Raw genomic sequence first — 22,609 nt, 5'->3', positions numbered from 1 at the left:
TTTTTGGCTGCAGTGTTACAACTGTTCCTCCCTGCATAGTTCCTTAGTGCTTCTGCAACCCCCTCAGTGTCACTCAGTGCAGTGTCACCTGTACTCATGACTACTACGTAGTTTTGAGCTACTGCTGCTTTGGCATATATGCATATGGGCTTTCTGATTTATCAAGTGCAATATATATAATCTTAAAGCTTTTTAATTACAAAAATAAATAATATATTAAAACAATTTCAGTGCCATTTAATATTACAAAACCTGCTATTTTATACAATGAAAAGTGCTAACCCATATAGTGCACATTTTTTTTTAAAAATGGGTACAGTACTTTTCCAACATTGCTCTCCACTGTTATTTCCATAAGCCCCGTCTTTCAGGACCTGTTCTGGGAATTGTGGAATAGTTACCCACAATGCATTTGGAATGAGTGCTGTGTCTGGGCCTATTGAACAGGTTTATGTTAGCCATATGGCTACTAAAACAACAACAAACAAACAACAAACATATGGCTACTGTTAATTAACTACTCCAGTAGAACTCTCTAGTGTGGACCAGTGTCTATAATAGTGTAATTAATTAGCTATCATGAGGCAGTTTTTATAAACACATAAACATGCTACAGATAAATACATACATGTCTCCAGATATAGATGTGTTGTCATTTGTCCTAAATATAAATAAATAATACATTTGTACATGTTAGCTACTGTGTCACATTTAGGAATAATCTGTGTTCAATCTCCATTTGTTTTAAGGAGCTACATTGTTAAACCAAGTTGCTATTGATTTTGATGGATCTGCTCAGAAAATGTTATTTAAATCTATATATGCACTGTAGTTCCTTATGAAAAGCAATCATGTCATCAGTCCTGTTGTAAGTGCAGGGCCGGCTCCAGGGTTTTGGCCTCCCCAAGCAGCCAAAAAAAAAAAAAAAAAAAAAAGCCCCGATCGCCATCTGCGGCGGCAATTCGGCGGGAGGTCCTTTGCTCCGAGCGGGAGTGAGGGACGGTCTGCCGAATTGCTGGACGTGCCGCCCCTCTCCGAAGTGGCTGCCCCAAGCACCTGCTTGCCAGGCTGGTGCCTGGAGCCGGCCCTGTGTAAGTGATAAAGTCAATGTATGAATACACATTCTTTTATTTTCTATCAAAAGCTTTCTGAAGACTTCATTATATTACCAAATACTGTCTTACTGGTTTGTCAGACCCATTACAGTGGTGGCCCAATTGTGTCTACCATGATTCTTTAATTAATCAGTGCTGAAAGAGCATCTGGGTAATTATCTTTATTTAAAAAAATAATCAAAGGAAATTGCCTAAGGACTGAAACAACTTAACTGTTAACTTGTTCTGAGTTGAGGGCAACAGGAAATAATGTTAGCTGTATGTAGAGCTGCATACCAGACCCCTATATAGGTAGTAAAAACAGCTGCACTTAATTGGATAAAATATTCACTTCCTTTGCATTTGTGTATTGTTAATGGGACATATGTGGATCTCCCCCTTCCAGGCAGAAGGAGGGACTCAAAAGCCTTCTCAACCCCATTTCCCACCTGAACCCAGTGGACCCTTTTCTGCACATTCAGGCTCACAACTGGGGAGGCGGAATGGGCAAGGCTAGACGGATGATCGGGCAGGGCAGGAGGAATGCACATCTTCCTTCCTCCAGGTCTTCTAACTTTACCCAGAAAACATAAAACAGCACCATTTCTAGGTAGATCCTTCTGGGAGTCCTAAGAGCTCCCATAGCATGGGGCTAGTGTGACTCCAGTGGAGCCAGTGGGGGGCTGACAGATTACAGAGGCGGCACCCAGGATCTGCCAGGTTTGGGGATAGACTGTGCACTCTTTTCTGTGGGAGGGTAAACTGCCTTCCTCTGAGTAGACAGTGTGGGAAAATCTCCATAAGGAATTCATGGAGAGTCTGACCCCTCAAAAAAAAAAAAAAAAGCTCCCTGCAGCTCTTAATATGTGAGGGGACAGTTTGGCCAAGTGAAAGGCAAAAGTTGTTGTTTTTTTTTAAGTTTAACAAATCATAATTAAAAATCTGTCCTGTTATAATATATTGAGTTAAAAAGTGTAACCCTGGCAAAAGTAACAACAAATACGTATTGACATGCCCTCTTCTCTGTTCATTATTATTCTTGTATTCTTGTATTGTTTGTTTAGCATTGACAGTGTGCACCTTAATGGGATAATGTAGTCTGAAAAATTTCTTCTATATTTCCTTGAAATTTATCTGTATCAAAAATAACTGATAATCTCTGTGTCTCCCCTTTCCTAGTATACTGCCATTTCGGTGATACAACATTAAAATAATTATAAGTTGGTTCACAAGTTTTTATATTATTTTATAGGTAACCTATTTTCCTGCAATAAGAACATGACATAAGTGTCCCAATGACTATCAGAAGGCCACCTCCCTGGAATTACGCTGCTTTCTGTAACCCATCCTAGGTCTCATAGTTCAAGCTAATCATTGACAGGGCTTTTACAATCACAAGCTTTTACTGAAGCTTTGATAAGACACTGCAGCAGTTAGTGGCAAATGAAGGCAGGCTGTGCAGCAGGGGACTCTAGGGAATGAATGGATTTTCTCCAGCACCAGTGAAAGAAATCTGACTTTTAACACATACACTATAGAAGGACACAATGTGTGGCGGAAGACTGAAGAGATCTGTTGCTTTTTGGGCATTTGTTTTCATAAGGACAGTTACCGGGCTTGCCGGAGAAGGAAGATCTGTGTGGGAAAAGGACCTTAGCTTCAGTCCTGTGAATGGCACTCAGATGTTTCTGTATGACACTTTCCCCAAAAAATTTCTTTGGGGAATAGGCACTGGAGCATTTCAGGTGGAAGGCAGCTGGAGGAAGGATGGAAAGGGACCCTCAATATGGGACCACTTCATTCACTCAGATTTCAGAGATGCTGCCAGCATAGATGACTCCAGCAACAGTTACACTTTTCTGGACAAAGACTTGTCAGCTCTGGATTTTTTGGGAGTTACTTTTTATCAGTTTTCAATTTCATGGCCAAGGCTCTTTCCCACAGGGGTGATAGCAAATGCCAACGAAAAAGGACTCCACTACTACAACACTCTCATTGACTCTCTAGTCCACAGAAATATTGAGCCCATAGTAACTCTGTACCACTGGGACTTGCCTTTGGCACTGCAAGAAAAATATGGGGGGTGGAAAAATGAATCAGTAATTGATATCTTCAACGACTATGCAGCTTTTTGTTTCCAAATTTTTGGGGACCGCGTTAAATACTGGATTACAATCCACAATCCTTATTTAGTTGCCTGGCATGGGTATGGTACAGGTATGCATGCACCTGGAGAGAGAGGGAAAATAGCAGCTGTCTATACTGTAGGACACAATCTGATCAAGGTACAGTACAACCAGGTTTAATCTTACCAGCTCCAGCACCAATATGGAAAGTAGCAGGGGAAAAACTAGTATAATTGGCATAAAAGAGATCTAGGACTGGTGAAATACTAAGAAACAGTCTTCTTTTGTTTTTAATATTTATTTTACTAGTCACATCAGTCAATTAACTGTATACATACACACACTTTTATATATTTCAATATTTATTTTACTAGTCACATCAGCCATTCAATCACTATATGTGTGTGTGTGTGTGTGTGTGTATGTATATATATATATATATATATATATTTTTTTTTTTTAAAGCAACAGTTTACTACTTTAGTTCAATTACTATTGCCTGCAAAGTATGGTTATTCAGAAGCTTTCTTTCACAGTCTTTCCATTTAGTCCAATAACAGCTGTTGCTCACAACATGTCCTGATTATTATTTTAATTTAAACCAGTTTTCATATTTGTATATTTAATAAATTCTTCCAGTAATAGAGTTTATATATAAATAATTCATCCCAGCCTGGTAAAATCATATTGCAAAGTATTTGATATCTACTGATATAGCAGGCTTACCAATTGTATTTATTGTTCGAAGAGAAACATCCTCTATCAATATTTAAGAATTTTAAAATGACATTAGCCCTGTATTACTTTCAGCTCTTTAGTTTTACTTTGTTATTTTATTTAGCAGTAGTCTTCTCATGAATTGCACACCCTCTGGGCTCAAACCTACCCTCACTGACTTCAGTGGATGCAGGCTTGGACCCTAAAGTTGTCTGCTGTAGTATACATCTTCATATAAGTTTTTGCCACTGTTTATTGGAGGGACAAAAGTTAGGAGGAAGAAGACAATGTACCAGGTTACAAGTAGTTAAAGTGGGTCATATTTTTAAAATAACAAGTGCAGGAGAGGTCCAGAATAGCATCCATCAGTACCATAAAGGAAGTAGCACATGCTTCGAGATTATTTCAATACATAGAAATGCTAAAAAAGGGTGCCTGTCCACATGCTTTATGTGCTCTTGATATAACTTAAAAATACATTCTAAGTACAACAATTTGAGATAAAAAAATAAATGTCAAGGTCATATTTAGCACTTTTCATCAATAGATCTCAAACTTTACAAAGGAGGTCAATATTATTATCCCCATTTATAGATAACCCACAGCAAATTCCCATCCTACTCGAACAGTCTCCCACCATTACCATTACAGTTCACCCCAATACTACCATATATTATGAATATTATTCATATAAGATTTTCAGAAGTGACATGTTTTAGGTTGCATCAATTTTGTGTTTTCCAATTCAAGACATCTTAAAGAGGCTTGATTTTCACAGAAGGAGTGCTTAGCATTTTCTGAAAATCAGGGTCCATTAAGGTATCTCAAGTTGAGTACCTAAAATTATTAGTCAGTTTTGAAAATATAGGACAAGAACAAGGTGAGTGTGGTGTGAATGATGTTGCCATCCTGGTCATATGACTTAGACAAGGTAGATACTCATAACTTTTTAAAAAACAAAGACTAAAGTGGAATTGGGGAAAAAATAAAATACTAAAATAAAGGAAAATAAATTAAATCCATGTCCTATGGCCTCCTAATTAAAGAAATCCACAAAGTGGAAAATAGCACCGGTGGGTTGTTTAAATTTATTACGGGCCAGCTATATTCTGCAACCCATACCCACCTTGAGTGATACCTTACATGGCAGATAGCCTCATTGAAATTAATTAAACTACTCACTAAGGCTTCGTCTTCACTACCCGTCTGAATCGGCGGGTAGAAATCGATCTCTCGGGGATCAAATTATCGCGTCTCGTCGGGACGCGACAATTGATCCCCGAATCGATGCTTGTACTCCACCAGCGCAGGTAGGAGTAAGCGCCGTCGACGGGGGAGCCGCGGAGGTCGATTTGCCGCCGTCCTCACAGCGGGGTAAGTCGGCTCGGATACGTCGAATTCAGCTACGCTATTTGCGTAGCTGAATTTGCATATCTTAAATCGACACCCCGACACCCCCCCCCCCCCCCCCCGTAGTGAAGACGTAGCCACAGTAAGGTACTACTGGACTTGAGGAAGGTTATTGGAATCTGGCCCTAATTAAATTTAGCATTGTTTGAGAAACAGTCCTGAATGCATCACTATCAAAAGAATAAAATATTGAAATATGGTATCTGTGTTGTGGGCACCACTGAATTTCACCACCCCATTCCCCCAAAAAGGAATTGGAACTGTTGGATTTGGAACCTGATCCAAAGCCCATTGAAGTAAATGAAAAGACTTCCATTGACCTCTGTGGGCTTTGGACCTGGGCTTTGGTGACAGATGTCCATACCAAAACATCATGTTTAGACTGAATGTTGATAGGACTACATTCCCATGCCACCCGAAGCACATTAACAAATCCACCCATGATATGTTAATCAGAAAGAACTGGATTAGAATTGTCTGGATAAGCAAATCTGGTCACTATAGTATTCTATTCTTTTTCCTTTTCCTTTATGCTGCTTTTCCTGGTGAGGGTCATGGCGGCAGCATGAAGAGTAGGGAGGACCAAACCTCCCTTTCCTCTATATTACTTTAGAGAAACCACTGAATAGCAGCTGCAGAGTTCTTCTGTGGAAATGTATGGAGAATCTTTGTATAAAATCTCTCTCTGTATACATACATAGTATACAGTATATACTGTTGTTTTATTATATTGCATAAATAAAACATATATATGTGTACAGACAGATTATTACATATATATATAATAAATATACAGAGAAAGGGAGATTTTATACAGAGATACTCCATATATTTCCACAGAAGGATTCTGCGGCTGCCATTCAGTGGTTTCCCTAAAGCAGTGGCTCTCAACCTTTCCAGATTACTGTACCCCTTTCAGGAGTCTGATTTGTCTTGTGTACCCCCAAGTTACACCTCTCTTAAAAACTACCGTACTTGCTTACAAAATCAGACATAAAAATACAAAAGTGTCACAGCTCACTATTACTGAAAAATTGCTTATTTTCTCATTTTTACCATATACACCGCTACCTCGATATAACGCGACCCGATATAACATGAATTCGGATATAACGCGTTAAAGCAGTACTCCGGGGGGGTGGGGCTGCGCACTCCGGTGGATCAAAGCAAGTTCAACATAACGCGGTTTCACCTATAACGTGGTAAGATTTTTTGGCTCCCGAGGACAGCGTTATATCGAGGTAGAGATGTAATTTTAAAATAAAACAATTGGAATATAAATACTGTACTTATATTTCAGTATATAAAGCAATATAAACACGTAATTGTATGAAATTTTAGTTTGTGCTGACTTCGCTAGTGCTTTTTATGTAGCCTGTTGTAAAACTATTCAAATATCTAGATCAGTTGATGTAACCCCTGGAAGACCTCTGCGTTCCCCCAAGGGTCCATGTACCCCTGGTTGAGAACCACTGCCCTAAAGTAATAATACAGTGGCCAGATCAGTTTATCCAGAGAATTCGATACCTGTTCTTTCTGATTGACGTACTTCCTGGGTGGATTTGTTAATGTGCTTTGGCTGGCATGGGAATGTAGTCCCGACAATGTCCCATCAAATAGATATGTGTTAGCTTTGAACAAAAGTCTTAGTTTATTGTAATTATCTGTGCAGCACTCACCTTTGCATAAATTAATCATAGTTCCCTTTACAAGAGCACTTTTATGTTGTGTATAACTTATATACCCTGTGTTGAATCTCACAGAATGACAAAAATGATTTAACAAGCCATAAACCAGAGGTTGTCTGGACTTTGGATTATTTTATCTATTCTCTGAGAGATCTGAAAGCTGCTGAGTGTTTTTCTCCCTCTTGCAGAAGGCTGAAGAAATTTTTCTTATTTGAATTGTGGCAACAAATGTAACTGTCAAACTATGGAAGGTTTGAGAACAGAAAAATAATATTCAGACTTTTGGGTTGGTTTGAGGAAATAGTAAATGCAGCATAGAGCCAAAAAGCAAACTGAAATGAAACCTGTTCTAGATCCATAGATAGAGTTGTGTGTGTCTCACTTTGCCTATCTGGAAAGTGAGGACTGCTAGTTATATTCTCCCTTCTAACCTGAATCATGTGAAATCACTTCTGCGTGGGGATCCACCTGCATGGTTGGGAAGAGAATAGTTGATACATACATGCATGGCACATGAACAAGAAGCTGTTGTAAGTTAATACAGATGGAATCTGCAGTAACTAATATTCTTCCCTTTGCACAGTTTGCAACTTCTCTGAAGGGAGCGTCAGTGGCAGCCAAAAGTCAGAGGAGAACCCAGCCACTCAGCTTCTACAAAAGCCAGGCTATTCAGGAGCCACAGAATGCAGGGAAGGCTGGGCAGCTCTCACAAAAAAAAAAAGAGATCTGAGTGGATCCATGAGTTTAGGGGTCAGAAGCCCAGCTTCTTCTATAGAGGGGGCAAATAGCCCACAATGAAATAATTAAATGGAAATTTCAAATTCAAACTCATGTTTCCACTTCCCTATATCCACTCTTACAAAGAGGATATTTTATTTTGGTCGTTTTTGAGGGCCTGAGTCTGCTACCATTGAAGTCAATGGCAAATTTGCTATTTACAGCTTATAAAGTACTTTGGGATCCACTTAGATAGCAGACTCTATTCTACTGCCTAATTGTTATTGTTAATATAATAAGATGCTACGTAAAATCTTATACCACTTGGACAGTGATGGTCAGGGCGGGGTCCTTCTCCCTTCTGCAGATAAAGGAGACCACACTTCACAAAAGCATAATATAAAATCAATTAATGATTCACCTTAACTTATCATGAGATATATAAGAGCCCTACAAAGGAGACCCAAAGATTATGAACTAACTCCTAAGAGAGCCATTCTACAAGGGTAGGGAAAGAAGACCTCCATGCAGAGAAAGTGAATGGATTTCCTTGACTCTTTTTTTTTTTTTTTTAATCCAATTAATCTGGCAAAATGTTAAGGAGGCAGAACAATGTGATTCCAATGGAGTTATATCAGGGATTCAGCTGGCCTGTGTTACTGTTTTCTCTGGGTTTGATAACATTCCATCTGTTGCTCTCCTTTTTTTGCTCCCTTTGAGATTGGTGGAGATCACAGAAAATACAAGGTAGGTTCTATCTGCCCTTCCTGCTTTGAACCAGTGCTCTCTGGTTAGTTCTGCTTTTGCTGAGTAACAATGGGGAGGGGAACATTGTAGAAGAAAAATTATTCCCGGACCCAGACCCTTTCCTCCTGCGAAAAGATCACGAGAGGAGTCACCCATAGTAAGGAAATCTCCACAAAGATCTTCTCATGGACCCTTCTTCACATCCAGGGCCGGCGCTTCCACTAGGTGACCCTAGGCGGTCGCCGAGGACGGCAGGATTTGAGGGGCGGCATTTTGTCGTCCTTGGCGGCAATTTGGCGGTGGGGGGTCCTTCCGCTCCGGTCTTTGGCGGCGGGTCCTTCACTCGCTCCTGGACCCGTCACCGAAGTGCCCCGAAGACGTGAAGCAGAAGGACCCCCGCCGCCGAATGCTCAGAGGAGGAGCGCTGCCGCCTAGGGCGGCAAAAACCCTGGCGCCACTCCTGTTCACATCACCCTTTCTGTGGAAAAGGCAACAGGCCCCTCCCCCATACCTGGTCTATCCTTAGGAATTCATGAGAGATCATCCATGTAGAGGCTCAGACCTAGTCTGCACTTAAAAATTATATCAACCTAACTATGTATCAGGGCTGTGAAAAATTTAGAGCCCTGAGTGCCGTGGATAGGTTGACCTAACCTTCAGTGTAGACGTGGCTAGGTTGAAGGAATGATTCTTCTATCAACCTAGCTACCACCTCTCAGGGAGGTGGATTAACTACATCAATGGAAAATCCCCTTCCAACAATGTAGGAAGTGTCTATGCTATAGCTCTGCAGCAGCATAGCTGCAGCACTGCAGCTGTGCTGCTATAGTGCTTGTAGTGTAGACATGGCCTCAGTGCCCTGGCAGCTTGCCCCCCACTCCTTCGCAGCACCCATGCTACCAGGAGTTTCCCAGAGCCACTGCTGCCTTTGGGACTTTTGGAAGGGTCTCCACTGAAAAGCCCGAGGCTTTATTATCTTTTCAAATTAATTTTCACAGGGGGAATAATTTGCGTCTCCACCATATCCACCCAGATGCTCTTTACCCCCCCTGCTCCAGAGAGACCTCCACAGGATCCAGGAATTAGATACGGTTCCACAGGGAAGGAGGGAGGTTTGTGTTTGGTGAGTCTCCACCAAGCATGGATCTAGGCAGGGCAATCTGGTCCTCCTGTTTGCTGGAAGAGCTTGGCACCAGCATCTCTGTTGGAGAAACACTACAACAGATTAATAGTTTTAAATTAAGTGCCAATGACTTTGTTTGTCTGTATGAAATAGTAATCTATTCTTTTTCTACCCAAATGTAAATGTCGTTAAAATCTAATAGACATTCTCTTTTCAAAGAGATGTTGTCATAGGCAATAGGATATATACAATCATCATATAACCTGATATTAAAAAGAACAAATATTTAGAAGATAATTGGGAAATAATGGGAAAATAAACATTTCTGTTGCAGAAGGATGACTCTGGAAACCAATTCCACAGCCAGATCATTACAAATTAAGACACAATCTGGCATGGGTTCTGTGGGCCAAGACAGGGATCTTCAAAAAGTAGGAGCCAAATATTTAAATATAAGTGCCTACAGTTTGGCATCTAAATCCATGTTTAGGCATCTCAGTGAACTTTCAGAGGTGCTGAGTTGGCTTGCACTGAAATCAAACAAGATGTGGGTGTTAAGCAGCTCTGAAAATCAGGCCACTTGTTTAGGTGTGTAACTTTAGCACAGCCAAGTTTGCAGATTTGACCGTTGGGATTTAATCACTTCTCTCCTATGAGGACAAAATCCATCCATAGTTATAAGGGGCATCTAGGGCACAATTGATAAGCTTGTCTTATGATAGTTAAAAACTCTTGTTTCTAGCACTTAGTTTACAGTAGTTAATATTACAAAACTAATAATACATACATGTGGATATATACATGCTATGCAATTGCATAAGACTTTTTAAAGTTTTAACAACCCAGTTTGTTTCATTCCCTTTTTTCTTCTCTTTTAAAACATTGTTTTTTCTTTTTTCCAACCAGTGTTCTGATATGTAACAGAAGGACAAAGATTCCTTCCTAGAGCCCTTATTCAGGAAGGTCTGCAAGAGGCCAAAATTTGGTCCAACTTCAGTCAGTGGAAGTATTGTAATTTACTTTAGTAGTACTGGGATTTGGACCTAGTTAACTATAATATATTGTCACTTGATCCTTTAGTTCTTCTTATTCTCTGGAGGGAAGCTACTTCAGAACAAACTCCCTTACCAAAAATATCAATATTCAATACTCATTTGCCCTTACATAGCACCTTACACTCAAGGACTTCACAGTGCTTTGCAAAAATTTTACTTCTCTTAAGTATTTCTAATGCACCTGTCACTGTGTGATCTAGGAACCAAAATCAAATAACGCAAACATCAATAAATTAAGCTTCGTAGAACCTCTGTTATTTATTCAGACTGCCAGCTGTTTGGGGCAGGGTCTGTCTTTCATAGTTGTGTGCACAGTCCAATGGGGTTGTGCCATAATACAAATAATAAATTATAATAATATTTAAGTATTATCTACATTTTATAGTTGGGGAAACAGAAGCACAAAAATGTTAAGTAATTTATCCAAGTTAATTGAGTGGTAATCATCTGAGCAGAGAACAGAACCTGAAGGTTTTGGTCTGCTACTCACACCACTAAGCATATTGCCTCCTTCATTGAGAAGGAGGACCGCTGCCAAAGGACCCGAAATGCCGCCCCCCAAATGCTAGCGCCCTAGGCGACCACCTAGGTCGCCTAATGGGTTGCACCGGCCCTGGTGATAAGACTATTTCGTAAGTTCTTGAACACACTGATTCAGTTCGTCTGTTCCCATATGATTTGTTTAATTCAACTTATTTTCCTTAAATTGCTTGGAAATCATTTGAATGCAACATATTCAACATACTACACATTTAATAGTAAGATCCCGGAGCCTCCACGCTGTGCTAGAATGGGTGGAACTCTCCACCTGTATAGAGCCCCATTAATTAAAATGGGTTTCTACAAAGACACAAGCATTCAGCCATATGGAGCAGCTTGCAAGATTAAGGTTCTATCACTACTGAACATGTAGTATCTATCACTGACAAAAAGCTCCTTGAACTGAAATCTAATCAATTTGCCATCGAGTGACACACATTTGCCTTTCTTCCAAAATGAAGTCTAACGGTATGTCTACGCTGGCAGAGTTACATCGCCAGCAGTTACAGCGCCACTCAGAGAGCGCTGAAGGGAAACCGCTGTTGTGTGTTCACACTGACAGCTGCCTGCGCAATAGCATTTTCCCACTTGTGGCCCTTGCAGTGGTATTCGGAGCAGTGCACTCTGGGCAGCTATCCCACAGAGCATCTCTTCCTCTTCTGCTGCTAAGAGTTGTGGGAAGGTGGAGGGGGTCACAGGGCATCCTGGGTCCTGTCCCATGATGCATTGCTTCGCATCTCAGCAATCCCCGTGCTTCCGTCCTCATTTGGTGCCATCTTTCAACAATTTGTGTACTGCGCGCTTTGCCTCTTCGGTCTGCAGGAATGGATCCTGCACTGTTCACCAATATGCTGCTCGCTCTCACTAACATGTCACGAATGACAGTGGAGTTATTCCTTAAACTACAAAGGCAAGAGGAGTTTGACATTGATCTTGCCACGCACAGTAGTTACGACACGAGATTGCTTGTGGCATTCACGGAGGTGCTGACTGCAGTGGAACACCGCTTTTGGGCTTGGGAAACAAACACTGAGTGGTGGGATCACATTGTGATGCACGTCTGGGATGACGAGCAGTGGCTGCAGAACTTTCAGATGAGGAAAGCCACATTCATGGGACTGTGTGATGAGCTCGCCCCAGCTCTGCGGCGCAAGGACTCGAGAATGAGAGTTGCCTTGTCGTTGGAGAAGCATGTCGCGATTGTATTGTGGAAGCTGGCTACTCCAGACTGCTACCAATCGGTTGCTAACCAGTTTGGAGTGGGAAAGTCGATCGTTGGACACATGTTGAGGGAAGTGTGCAAGGCCATTAAATGCATCCTGTTCTGCAAGACCGTGACTCTGGGCAACGTGCATGACATTGTGGAAGGCTTTGCACAAATGTGGTTCCCTAACTGTGGAGGGGCACATATTCCAATTCTGGCACCAGACCACCTAGCCACCGAGTACATTAATCGGAAGGGGTAGTTCTCTATGGTACTCTAGGCGCTTGTAGATCACCATGGGCGTTTCACGGACATTAACGCAGGCTAGTCCGGAAAGGTGCATGGCACACGCATCTTTTGGAACACTGGCCTGTTCAGGAAGCTGCAAGCAGAAACTTTCTTCCCAGACCAGAAGATCACCATAGGGGAAGTCGAAATGCCAGTTGTGATCCTGGGAGACCTTGCCTACCCCCTTAATGTCGTGGATTATGAAGCCATACACAGGGCGCCTTGACAGCAGTAAGGAGTGGTTGAACAACAGGCTGAGCAAGTGCAGAATGACTGTTGAGTGTGCTTTTGGCCATTTAAAGGCTTGCTGGTGCTGCCTATATGGGAGACTGGACCTGGCCAATGATAATATTCCTATGCTTATAGCCACGTGCTGTATGCTCCATAATATTTGTGAAGGGAAAGGTGAAAGCTTCACTCAGGGCTGGACCACTGAGGCTCAACGCCTGGAGGTTGAATTTGAACAGCCAGAGACCAGGGCTATTAGAGGGGCACAGCGCGGGGCCATAAGGATCAGGGATGCCTTGAGGCAGCAATTTGAAGCTGAAATCCACTAATATTTGTTGCTATGCTCGGGAGTGCAGTGCTTGTAATGCTAGGAGGTGATTGTGATTGGTTCAGACGATGCACTGTGAAGGTTTAAGAAAATTGCCTGTTGCTTTGCAAGGCTCTGTTTTCTTTCAGTTAATGGAATAAAGATTGCTTTCAAACCAAAACAATTCTTTTATTAAAAAACAATAACCAGAGGGGAGAGACAAACAAAAAAACACATTGGAACTGTGGCGGATGGGGGAAGGGATGGTCTCAGGAGGAGGTGAGGTCCCAGGACGGTTAAAGATTTGTGTATGTCTAGGTATCATATGCAACCTCGTTCTTTGGAATACAGTGCAGCAGGTACTGTACTTCAGCGGGGCTAAACTGCAGAGGGACGAGTGTTGAGTGCAGTGGGTACTGGGAGTCCACAGGGCTGAACTGTGACGAGGCAGGAGTGGAATGCAGCGGGTACAGACTGGAGCCAGGAGATTGATAAGAGTGTTTTGGCGGTGTCTGTGGGGCGCATGGGAAAGAGTTTTGCGACAGCAGCTGCAGGAGGGTGGGCGAGGAGCTGCTCGGTTTACAGTGCTAGTAGTGCCTGGAGTGTGTCCTCTTGGTGCTCCATAACCTTTAAGAGCTGCTCTGTGGCTTCGTTCTGGCGTGCCGCGTTTTCCTTTCAGTCCCTCTTCTCGCTGTCCTGCCACTACTTCAATTCTTGTTTTTTGGCTGCGGAATGCATCAGGACATCATGCAGAAAGTCCTCTTTAGTTCCTCTTGTCCGCTTTCTAATTCTGCACAGCCGTTCAGCTGGCGATAACAAAGAGGGAGGCTGAGCTCCCAAGGTCATATCTGAGAAGCCAAAATGCAACATTTTACAGACGCAGAATTGTTTGCAACACAACACTGATTCAGTGATTTAAAACACAGCCACTATTCACATACCTGTCACTAACTGGCTGGCCCCAGGCAAGCACACATGAGCCACAAGACCCAGGGGCAGGGGAAATCAGTGTTCCAGGACCGTACTGTACACTGGGCATGTGGCTCTTGGGATAAGCCAGCACTGTAGGGAGGGGCCTTATAATCATTACTGTCCCCACATTTTCCACAGGCTGTGTTCATTATGGAAGATATCTCGCTGCTGAGGGTGAGCAGGAAATCAAGGGAGGGTCTTCTCCAAGATTGCGGCTTCCGCCCTGGCCCTTATGCGGCTTGCCTGTGTGCAGCAACGGTCCCTGTCCCCCCACCAGTGACGGCAGAGTGGCATGAGAAAGTTACCCTTAATGGGGCAAGAAACAAAGCAGCTCTGCCAAAGAACCTGCAGCAGCAGATTGTCCAGTATCTCCATGAAAGTTTCGTGGAGATCTCTGAGGCAGATTCCCATGAAATGAGGGAGTCAATCAACACCCTGTTCCACCGCTCAGACTAGGCATGTGGTGGTACGCACATCATACAGACACAAGCCTGCTTTCTGCAACCCTCCTGCCCCCAACAACTCGCTTCAGCAATTCCCAAAATCAAAGCCACTTACCAGGGGCCTCCTCTCCTGTTTGTGCTTTGCCAAGCTCTGACAGCTGTGACTGGCTACCCTCCTCTGGGGAAGAGAAGAGCTTCTGGCTGGATGCATCTCTGACCCCCGAGTCGTCCTCTGCCTCTCGGTCCTCATCAACCTCCAGAGCCTCGTCCAAGATTTCCTCCTTCTGGCTTGGTCCACTCTTGACTGGCATACAAGCCACCGAAGTATCCACGGTGGCCTTCACAGTGTAGGTGGAGTGGCCCCCTGAGTATCGTGTCCAGCTCTTTGTAGAACCAGCAGCTCGTGGGCGCAGCACCGGAGCGGCGGTTTGCCTCCTGCACCTTGTGCTAGGCGTTCTGCAGCTTCTTCACTATGACCCTGCACTGCAGGGTGTCCTGGTCATGGCCCCTTTCTGTCATGCATCGTTAAATCTGTCATAATTCCTATGGCTGGAGCACAGCTGGGACTGGACAGCCTCCTCTCCCCAAATGCTGATGAGGTCCAGCTGCTTGGCATTGCTCCAAGTGGGGGATCGCCTGGTGCGTGGAGCAGGCATGGTCACCTGGAAAGGTGTGCTGAGACCACTGCACGCGTCACCGAATAAACAGGAAGAGGACTTTCAAAATTCCCAAGGAATTTAAGGGGCGGGGCAGTAGAGTTCAAACCGATGACCAGAGAGGTGAGAACAGGCATTGTGGGACACCTCCCGGAGGCCAATTGCAGGGCTGTAATCGACCAGGGTGTCTACACTGGTACCACAGTGCTGTAGCCCCTGCGCAGAATGGTGTACGTCTCTCATCGGGGTGGTTTTTTTACAGCGCTGCAACTGTGCAGTTTGTGGCTTGATAGTGTGTACACCTCAGGGGTTACACCACAGAAAGTTGCTTTCCTGCACAGAAACTTGCCAATGTAGACAAGTCCTAATACTGTAACTGTTATGAGCTTGTTATGTATTAAGTTAAACCTCATTGAAACTGATCATTGTGAACACGCCCTTCATTAAGTATAGCTGTAAGAGACAGTTAGAGACCCAACCTAATACAAGGCATAATGAAATCTGCCCATAATCTAGCACCATGTGGGTGGAGGGTTCCACTGCTATTGTTCTGAGTAGGCGTGTGTGGACTGTGTATGTGAAAAAGACAAGCTGGAGTGCAGACAAGAAACTGAGGGCATGGCTACATTTGCAGATGTAGAGTGCTGGGAGTTAAACCAGCCTTCAGCGACCGCAGCAGGGAAAACGCTGCCGAGTGTTTACACTTTCAGATGGAAGTGCACTGGCCTGGCCACATTAGCAGCTCTTGCAATGCCACAAAGAGCAGTTCATTGTGGTAGCTATCCCAGTGTTCAAGTGGCTGCAACGTGCTTTTCAAATGCGGGGGATGGGGTGGAGTGTGACAGGGAGTGTGTTGTGTATATGTGGGGGGAGAGAGAGTGGGTTTTTGGGGTGCTGAGAGTGTGTCAGCATGCTGTCTTGTAAGTTCAGACCCCCCTTCCTCCCACCTCTCTCTCGCACACTCACAGCAAGCAACATTCCACACCAATGGCTTGCTTTGTCCTAGAGCAGATAAGCATGCCGGCTGTCAGAAACGGAGCTTTGAAAGGGGATATCCGCATTCCTACAGCCGATTCCAAAACAATGACGAGAGTGGCCACTTGACTTAAGGGGATTATGGGACGTTTCCAGAGGCCGGTCAAAGCGCAGTAATGCAACACCTCGTTCACACTGACGCTGGCGCAACAAGTGTTATGCTTCTCGTGGAGGTGGATTACCAGGAGCGCTCCAGAGTCCAGGCGCTCTAAGTGCCTTGCCAGTGTGGATGGGTTGGGAGTTAGGGCACCTGGGGCTGCTTTAATGCGCTCTAACTTGCAAGTGTAGCCAGGCCCAGAGAGAGACTCAGAGACCAAAAAAGGAAAGCCAAGCAGCATCTGGAGTGTATTTCTGGGAGAAACAGAGAGAGAGGTTCTAGGTTGGGGATGTTGGCTGAAAGAAACTTGGGTCTATAAACCAATTTACCTTTTCTTTTTAGTTCCTCCTGCATTTACAGAAGTAGGACTTTGTACATTCCTTGTAAATAAACAAGATTGCATCAGAGAAAATACTAGACTCTATTGTCAATTTCTACTGGCAATTAGAACAACCAACAACCCCTGAAACTCAGGTTTTGTCTACACTAGCACTGTTGTTGACAAAATGTTTGTCAGTCACGGGTGTGATTTCCCTCCTTCCTCCCCTCCCCCGACTGACATAAGTTTCACCGACAAAAGCGCCGGTGTGTTCGTTGGGGGTGGTTTAATTATGCCTACGGGAGAGCTCTCTCCCGCCAGCATAGAGCAGCTACACAGGGGACCTTACAGCAGTGCAGCTACAGCGGTAGAGCTGTGCCGCTGTAAGGTCTGTAGTGTAGACGTAGCCTTAGACTAGTTGCTTGTTGTGTCAAAAAGAGGTAACAAATATCAGAAATATAACCTATCCAATCAGGTTCTTTGTTCTGCCTCTTCACGGTTTCAAAAAGAAAACAAAACACAGTAACTGAATAATTTTGTTAAATAGATTTAAAAAAAGCCATGCTTGTATTTTTCATTCTAACTCTTATTCTAAACTGTTCATGCCTTTGTGCACTAATGTAAATTAGCATCAGAAGTGATGCTTTCTTCTCTACTGATTGCCAAAGTGTTTAAGGAAAATAACCTAACCATAGCAAATCATATGGGAATAGATGAATGAAGGCCTCAGTCCTACAGTGAGTTTGCAGGAGCAGCCCCCTGCACCTGCACAAGGTTCAGTGCAGGATCAGGGCCTTAGACGGTATGGTAAAGGACTTACAGAACATGATTATCAGACAGCGATCTGTATAGCTAAGAAATGAACACATATAACATTGCTTTCCTTATTTTATTAAACAGGCTAGTGTAGTCTAAGCATTCTTAATGGGTTTATATTAACTAATTTAGCATTGTATTTGACTTCAAGTCCATTGTATGTTTCCTACATTCATATCAGGAAAATGTGCTGAAATTAATGTCACATGCGCCTAGAATAAAATGCACAGTATTGATGTTACCTCCATTGTGTACTTAGCCTTGATGTTTAGCCTTGATCTAAAAGGCAAATGAAAGATTAGGTATTAAACTCTAACTGAAAAAAGATTAGTCAATATTTACTCAAAATAGCCAATGTTTTGTGTGATCTAACTTTTAAAACTGATATTTATTTTATGTTTAATCCATAGCACTGCAAGATTAATAAATTGGTTCCATCCATAATGCCATTTTGCATTTATATACACTTATCAGAGGATTTTAATTGCTTTACAAACATTAATGAATTAAGCCTCACAACAGCCCCCGAGTAGGCAGATACTGTTGTCCCCATTGCACCAGTAAAAACTTCTAGCGTAGGCCGGCTAAGCCGCAATTCATACCAGTGGAGTTTACCCCTGATTGAAATTGGAGTAAAGCTGCACCAGTGCAAATCCTGGCTTATAGTGGTTTTGCCTATCTATATTAGGGGTTTAACACCAGTAAAATACACTGGTGACTGGTACCAGTGGCTGAAATCCCCAGGGTAGACAAAGCTTTTGAATAGTAGTAGCACATTTTATTTGTTTCTAGCCAGCCTTCTGAAAGATCATATGCATATAATGAATTCTCCATGATTGCATTTTACCATGAACCGCTGCATTTTAGCTGTGGGTTATTTTTTAACACTCCCTTTCCCTCCATCTCTACATCTAGAGATGTGTTTATATTGTTCTGATGTACTTAACTTCATGAATAGTGCCATGATTCACAGTAGTGAGTATACACTGCCAACTTCTGCAGGCATTTTCTTGTAAAATGATGTAAAAACAACCATTTTTATTAACTGTGAGTGAAGATAGTGTTTGAAAAAGGTGTCAGACTGACTGCAATGGAAATTGCCACAAAACATGAACTAAATAGGTCAGTGGCAAAGCAAGCCTTCCCATACTGTCCAACCCTGAGCTGGAGGGACACTTGGAAGAGAGTAAGGCCTGGTCTATGCTAGAAAATAAGGTCACTTTAACTACATTGGTTAGGGCTGTGAAAAATCCACATTCTTGAGGCAGCATTGCTAAGCCGACCTAAGTCCCCAGGTAGACAGCACTAGGTCAATAGAATAATTTTTCCGTTGACGTAGCTACTGCCATTTGGGGAGATGTATTACCTACGCTAACAGGAGAATCCCTCCCGTCGGCTTAGGTAGCATCTACACTGAAGTACTATGGCGGCATAGCTGCAGCGATGGAGCTGTGCTCCTGTAGCATTTTAAGTTTTGACAAGCCCTAAGAGGGTAGTTTGGTCTATATTCCTACCTACACATTGACCTCTCTGCCAAGGGTGCCAGCTAGCATCAGTTGTGATAGTGGTTTTTGTGATGTCGATGAATAATGTATTGTAGATGTGATATTCTCTAACTGGAATCTAAAGAGAACACTGACATTATATTAGACTGTATCTTTAAATTTGCCTCCTGAATACCATTTTGCTGACTTCCCCATTTAGCTACAGATTCTGCATTTCAAAGATTAATGTTAAGTTTGATCAATGTTTCTAAAGATAGACCTTGTATCAATGTTATGATAGAGAGATGGTGGCCTTGGACAACCATAAAACAGCTGATATACAAGATTTCACTAAACTATTTTCTCCAGAGTTCTTTAACTTACCCAAGCATGTATTTGACTCTCATACCACTCACTTTGAGTCTAGCAGTGTCTTTTGTTCCAAAATAGGTGTCAAATGTCTGACATTGTTTATCTAAAATTACTTTGTTTCTAAGCAGCATTATTTTGCTTGCTAATTATGCCGGTATAACTCAGAACTATAAGTGTTTCATGTCTGTCAGTATTTTCTCTGCGTGTAAACAGTGCAATTTTTTTCAACCCAAAGTAAAGATCCACACTTGAGAAACAAAGTAAACTCAATTATCTGGCAAACTCCTTTATCTGAGTAGAGGTCAAATGCCTTCATGTGTGTCAAATCCATCGGAAAGACCCTCCTTTATCCAAAACTCTGTTTGTCTGAATAATTTTCATAGTCCCCATCTCACTCAGATAATACTAAGGTCTCATATATGGTTTTTCATACATAGATCACAGACAACGTTTGATTATATTCATATGTTATTTAAATGATGAACATGGAATGAGTTGTCATGGCATATTAAGATCATCCTAGTATGTGCTGCATAATACGCATCTTTCAAATGTGATCACGTTCATAAAATTGACTTAAGGTTTGGCCAAGTGTACCATTTGATTGCCATTGAAGTCATTAGTAAAACTCCTACTGACTTTAATATTTGGTCCATTGTGACAGCTAGTATGTATTTGGTCCATTGTGAGTGTTACCTATGTATCTTCTGAACCATATCTTGTTACTTTACTGGTAAAACCAATATGATATTACTTTCAGTACTGCAGAGCCAACATGCATGAGGAAAAAATTGCATTGTGTTTTGCCTCATGCATTGTCAGATAAGTTGTGATTACAGAAACTTAAAGCAGGGATGGGCATGAACCAAAATCCTGGATCAAAAATCCTCCAAACTTTGGGAAAGTTGAAATCTGAGTCCAAACTTTTCAGCTTGGGCCTTTCTCTAATTATTAAGGTTTATACACTGAGCAAAACTTACCCCCTATCAGTGAGCACTTATACACAGAGTTGTTGCCCAATTAAGTGAAGTAGACCAGTTGAAGTGTATCCCAAGAGGAGCACACAGGTTTGTGTGCCCAGCAAACCCAGGTATCCCTCAGGTTGATAGGATAGTAGTCAGATAATGCTGTCTCATGAAAACTAATATGAGACACCTAACTTGTGTAACCTTTGCTAAGGAGAAAGACACATTAATTTTGAGATTTTAAATATATCAGTAATTATTGAGATTAGTGACTATACTCCAATAGTATAATGAATTTACCTGTCTGTACCTATGCTGTTCATTAATGTTGCTAAGAGACCACTGTAAATCACATTATTACATAAATGCCTTATGACTTTTAGAGAATCAAAATTTAATGGTGTGTTTTGTTTGTTTCTTTTTCTCATTAGGCTCATGCAAAAGTTTGGCATAACTACAACACACGCTTTCGGCCATATCAGAAGGGGTTTTTGTCAATAACCTTGGGATCCCACTGGATTGAACCTAACAAATCAGATGATACTTTGGACATTAATAAGTGTCAGCAGTCCATGGAGAGAGTGCTAGGATGGTTTGCCAAGCCCATTCATGGGGATGGGGATTACCCAGAAGAACTGAAAAATAAATTATATTCTTTTCTGCCCAATTTTACTGAGGCTGAGAAAAACTATATAAAAGGAACAGCTGACTTCTTTGCATTTTCCTTTGGTCCTAATAATTTTAAACCCCCAAACACACTAGCTAAAATGGGACAAAATTTGTCACTCAATTTGAGGGAAGTACTGAATTGGATTAAATTGGAATACACCAATCCCAGAATCCTGATTGCAGAGAATGGTTGGTTCACTGACAGCCATGTGAAAACAGAAGACACCACAGCCATCTACATGATGAAGAACTTCATTAATAAGGTTTTACAAGGTTTGTATACAAATTCAGTACTTTTAAAACATTCAGTGTTTCTTTAAAGGAGATACTGTTGACTAAGTGTATTGTTAGTAATTATTTGTATTGCAGTAGCACCAAGTCATGGGCCTGGGGCCCACTGTGCTCAGTGTCGTACAACCACAGAACAGAAGATGATCCCTGCCATAAAGAGCATAGGCCCAACGTTTAGGCTTGGTTTAAAGAACACTTTACAAAACAATATGAGTAGGAAGTCTTCTTTGTTACATTTCTTTCAACTCAAACAGTGTCTATTTTTATTTTGACAGGTATCAGAGTAGCAGCCGTGTTAGTCTGTATCCGCAAAAAGAACAGGCGTACTTGTGGCACCTTAGAGACTAACAAATGTATCTGAGCATAAGCTTTCGTGGGCTACAGCCTACTTCATCGGATGCATGTAGTGGAAAATACAGCAGGAAGATATATATACACACAGAGAACATCTTCCTGCTGTATTTTCCACTACATGCATCCGATGAAGTAGGCTGTAGCCCACGAAAGCTTATGCTCAGATACATTTGTTAGTCTCTAAGGTGCCACAAGTACTCCTGTTATTTTTATTTTACATGTTACCCTGTACCATTGGAAATGTTACTACATGACAAGCAAACAGTAAAATGCCTACTAGCAAAAGTTAAATTGACAAGTCTAGGTTCATTATCTAAACTTAGAAAAATACAAAAAGTAAATAAATGGCAGAATGGTAATGATTCTTTAGCTCTAACATGTAACACGGAAATTATTATTTTAAAGGCACAATTTTCATCTTGATAGTGTCCCTTTATAAGTCCTAAGAAGTGGAAAATGTTTTGAAGGTTAAAAGTTTGCATTTTGTATTACATGTAAATAATTATAATAACACTTAATCCCTCTACAAATTCAACATTTGTTTCCCCTTGCCCACACACAGTTTTCTATTTTTCCTCATTCTGTTAGTGACACCTATTGGTTATGATAAGCAACTGTAGCACAGATTTTTGCAGACAGATTCCTCTGTGTTGGCTATTGTTTTAGCATGTGACATGCCACATTAAAAACATGGAATGACTCAGACCCAAGAATTTACCTTCCCATAGAAGGAGTGCTAGCGGTCACTTATGGCAGCTAACTTGCTCAGTCTTTAAAGTTCAAGACATACTGTGTGTTATTCCATGGGGGAATGAAAGAAAGAATGGTTTTAAAGATAAATTTTGATACTGGGGTAAACTTTCAGCTATATTAAACTTAAAGATGGCCCCAA

At 41.9% G+C, this 22,609-nt stretch overlaps 1 protein-coding gene across 1 annotated transcript in view; it reads left to right on the top strand.

Annotated features, from left to right (window-relative positions):
- Positions 1-2,537: 2,537 nt before the first annotated feature.
- Positions 2,538-22,609, top strand: part of KLB (klotho beta) — a 44,184-nt gene continuing 24,112 nt past the window's right edge. The window contains 4 exon segments of the mRNA XM_026647979.1: positions 2,538-2,567; positions 2,569-2,631; positions 2,633-3,379; positions 20,835-21,345. Of these exon segments, the coding sequence (XP_026503764.1) occupies positions 2,538-2,567; positions 2,569-2,631; positions 2,633-3,379; positions 20,835-21,345 (1,351 nt within the window).

Source organism: Terrapene carolina, unplaced genomic scaffold, assembly GCF_002925995.2.
Source record: "Terrapene carolina triunguis isolate 2854851 unplaced genomic scaffold, T_m_triunguis-2.0 Scaffold66, whole genome shotgun sequence".
Classification (NCBI taxonomy): Eukaryota; Metazoa; Chordata; order Testudines; family Emydidae; genus Terrapene; species Terrapene triunguis.
Note: the sequence above shows the minus strand (reverse complement) of the source record. Positions and strands in the feature narration are given on the sequence as shown.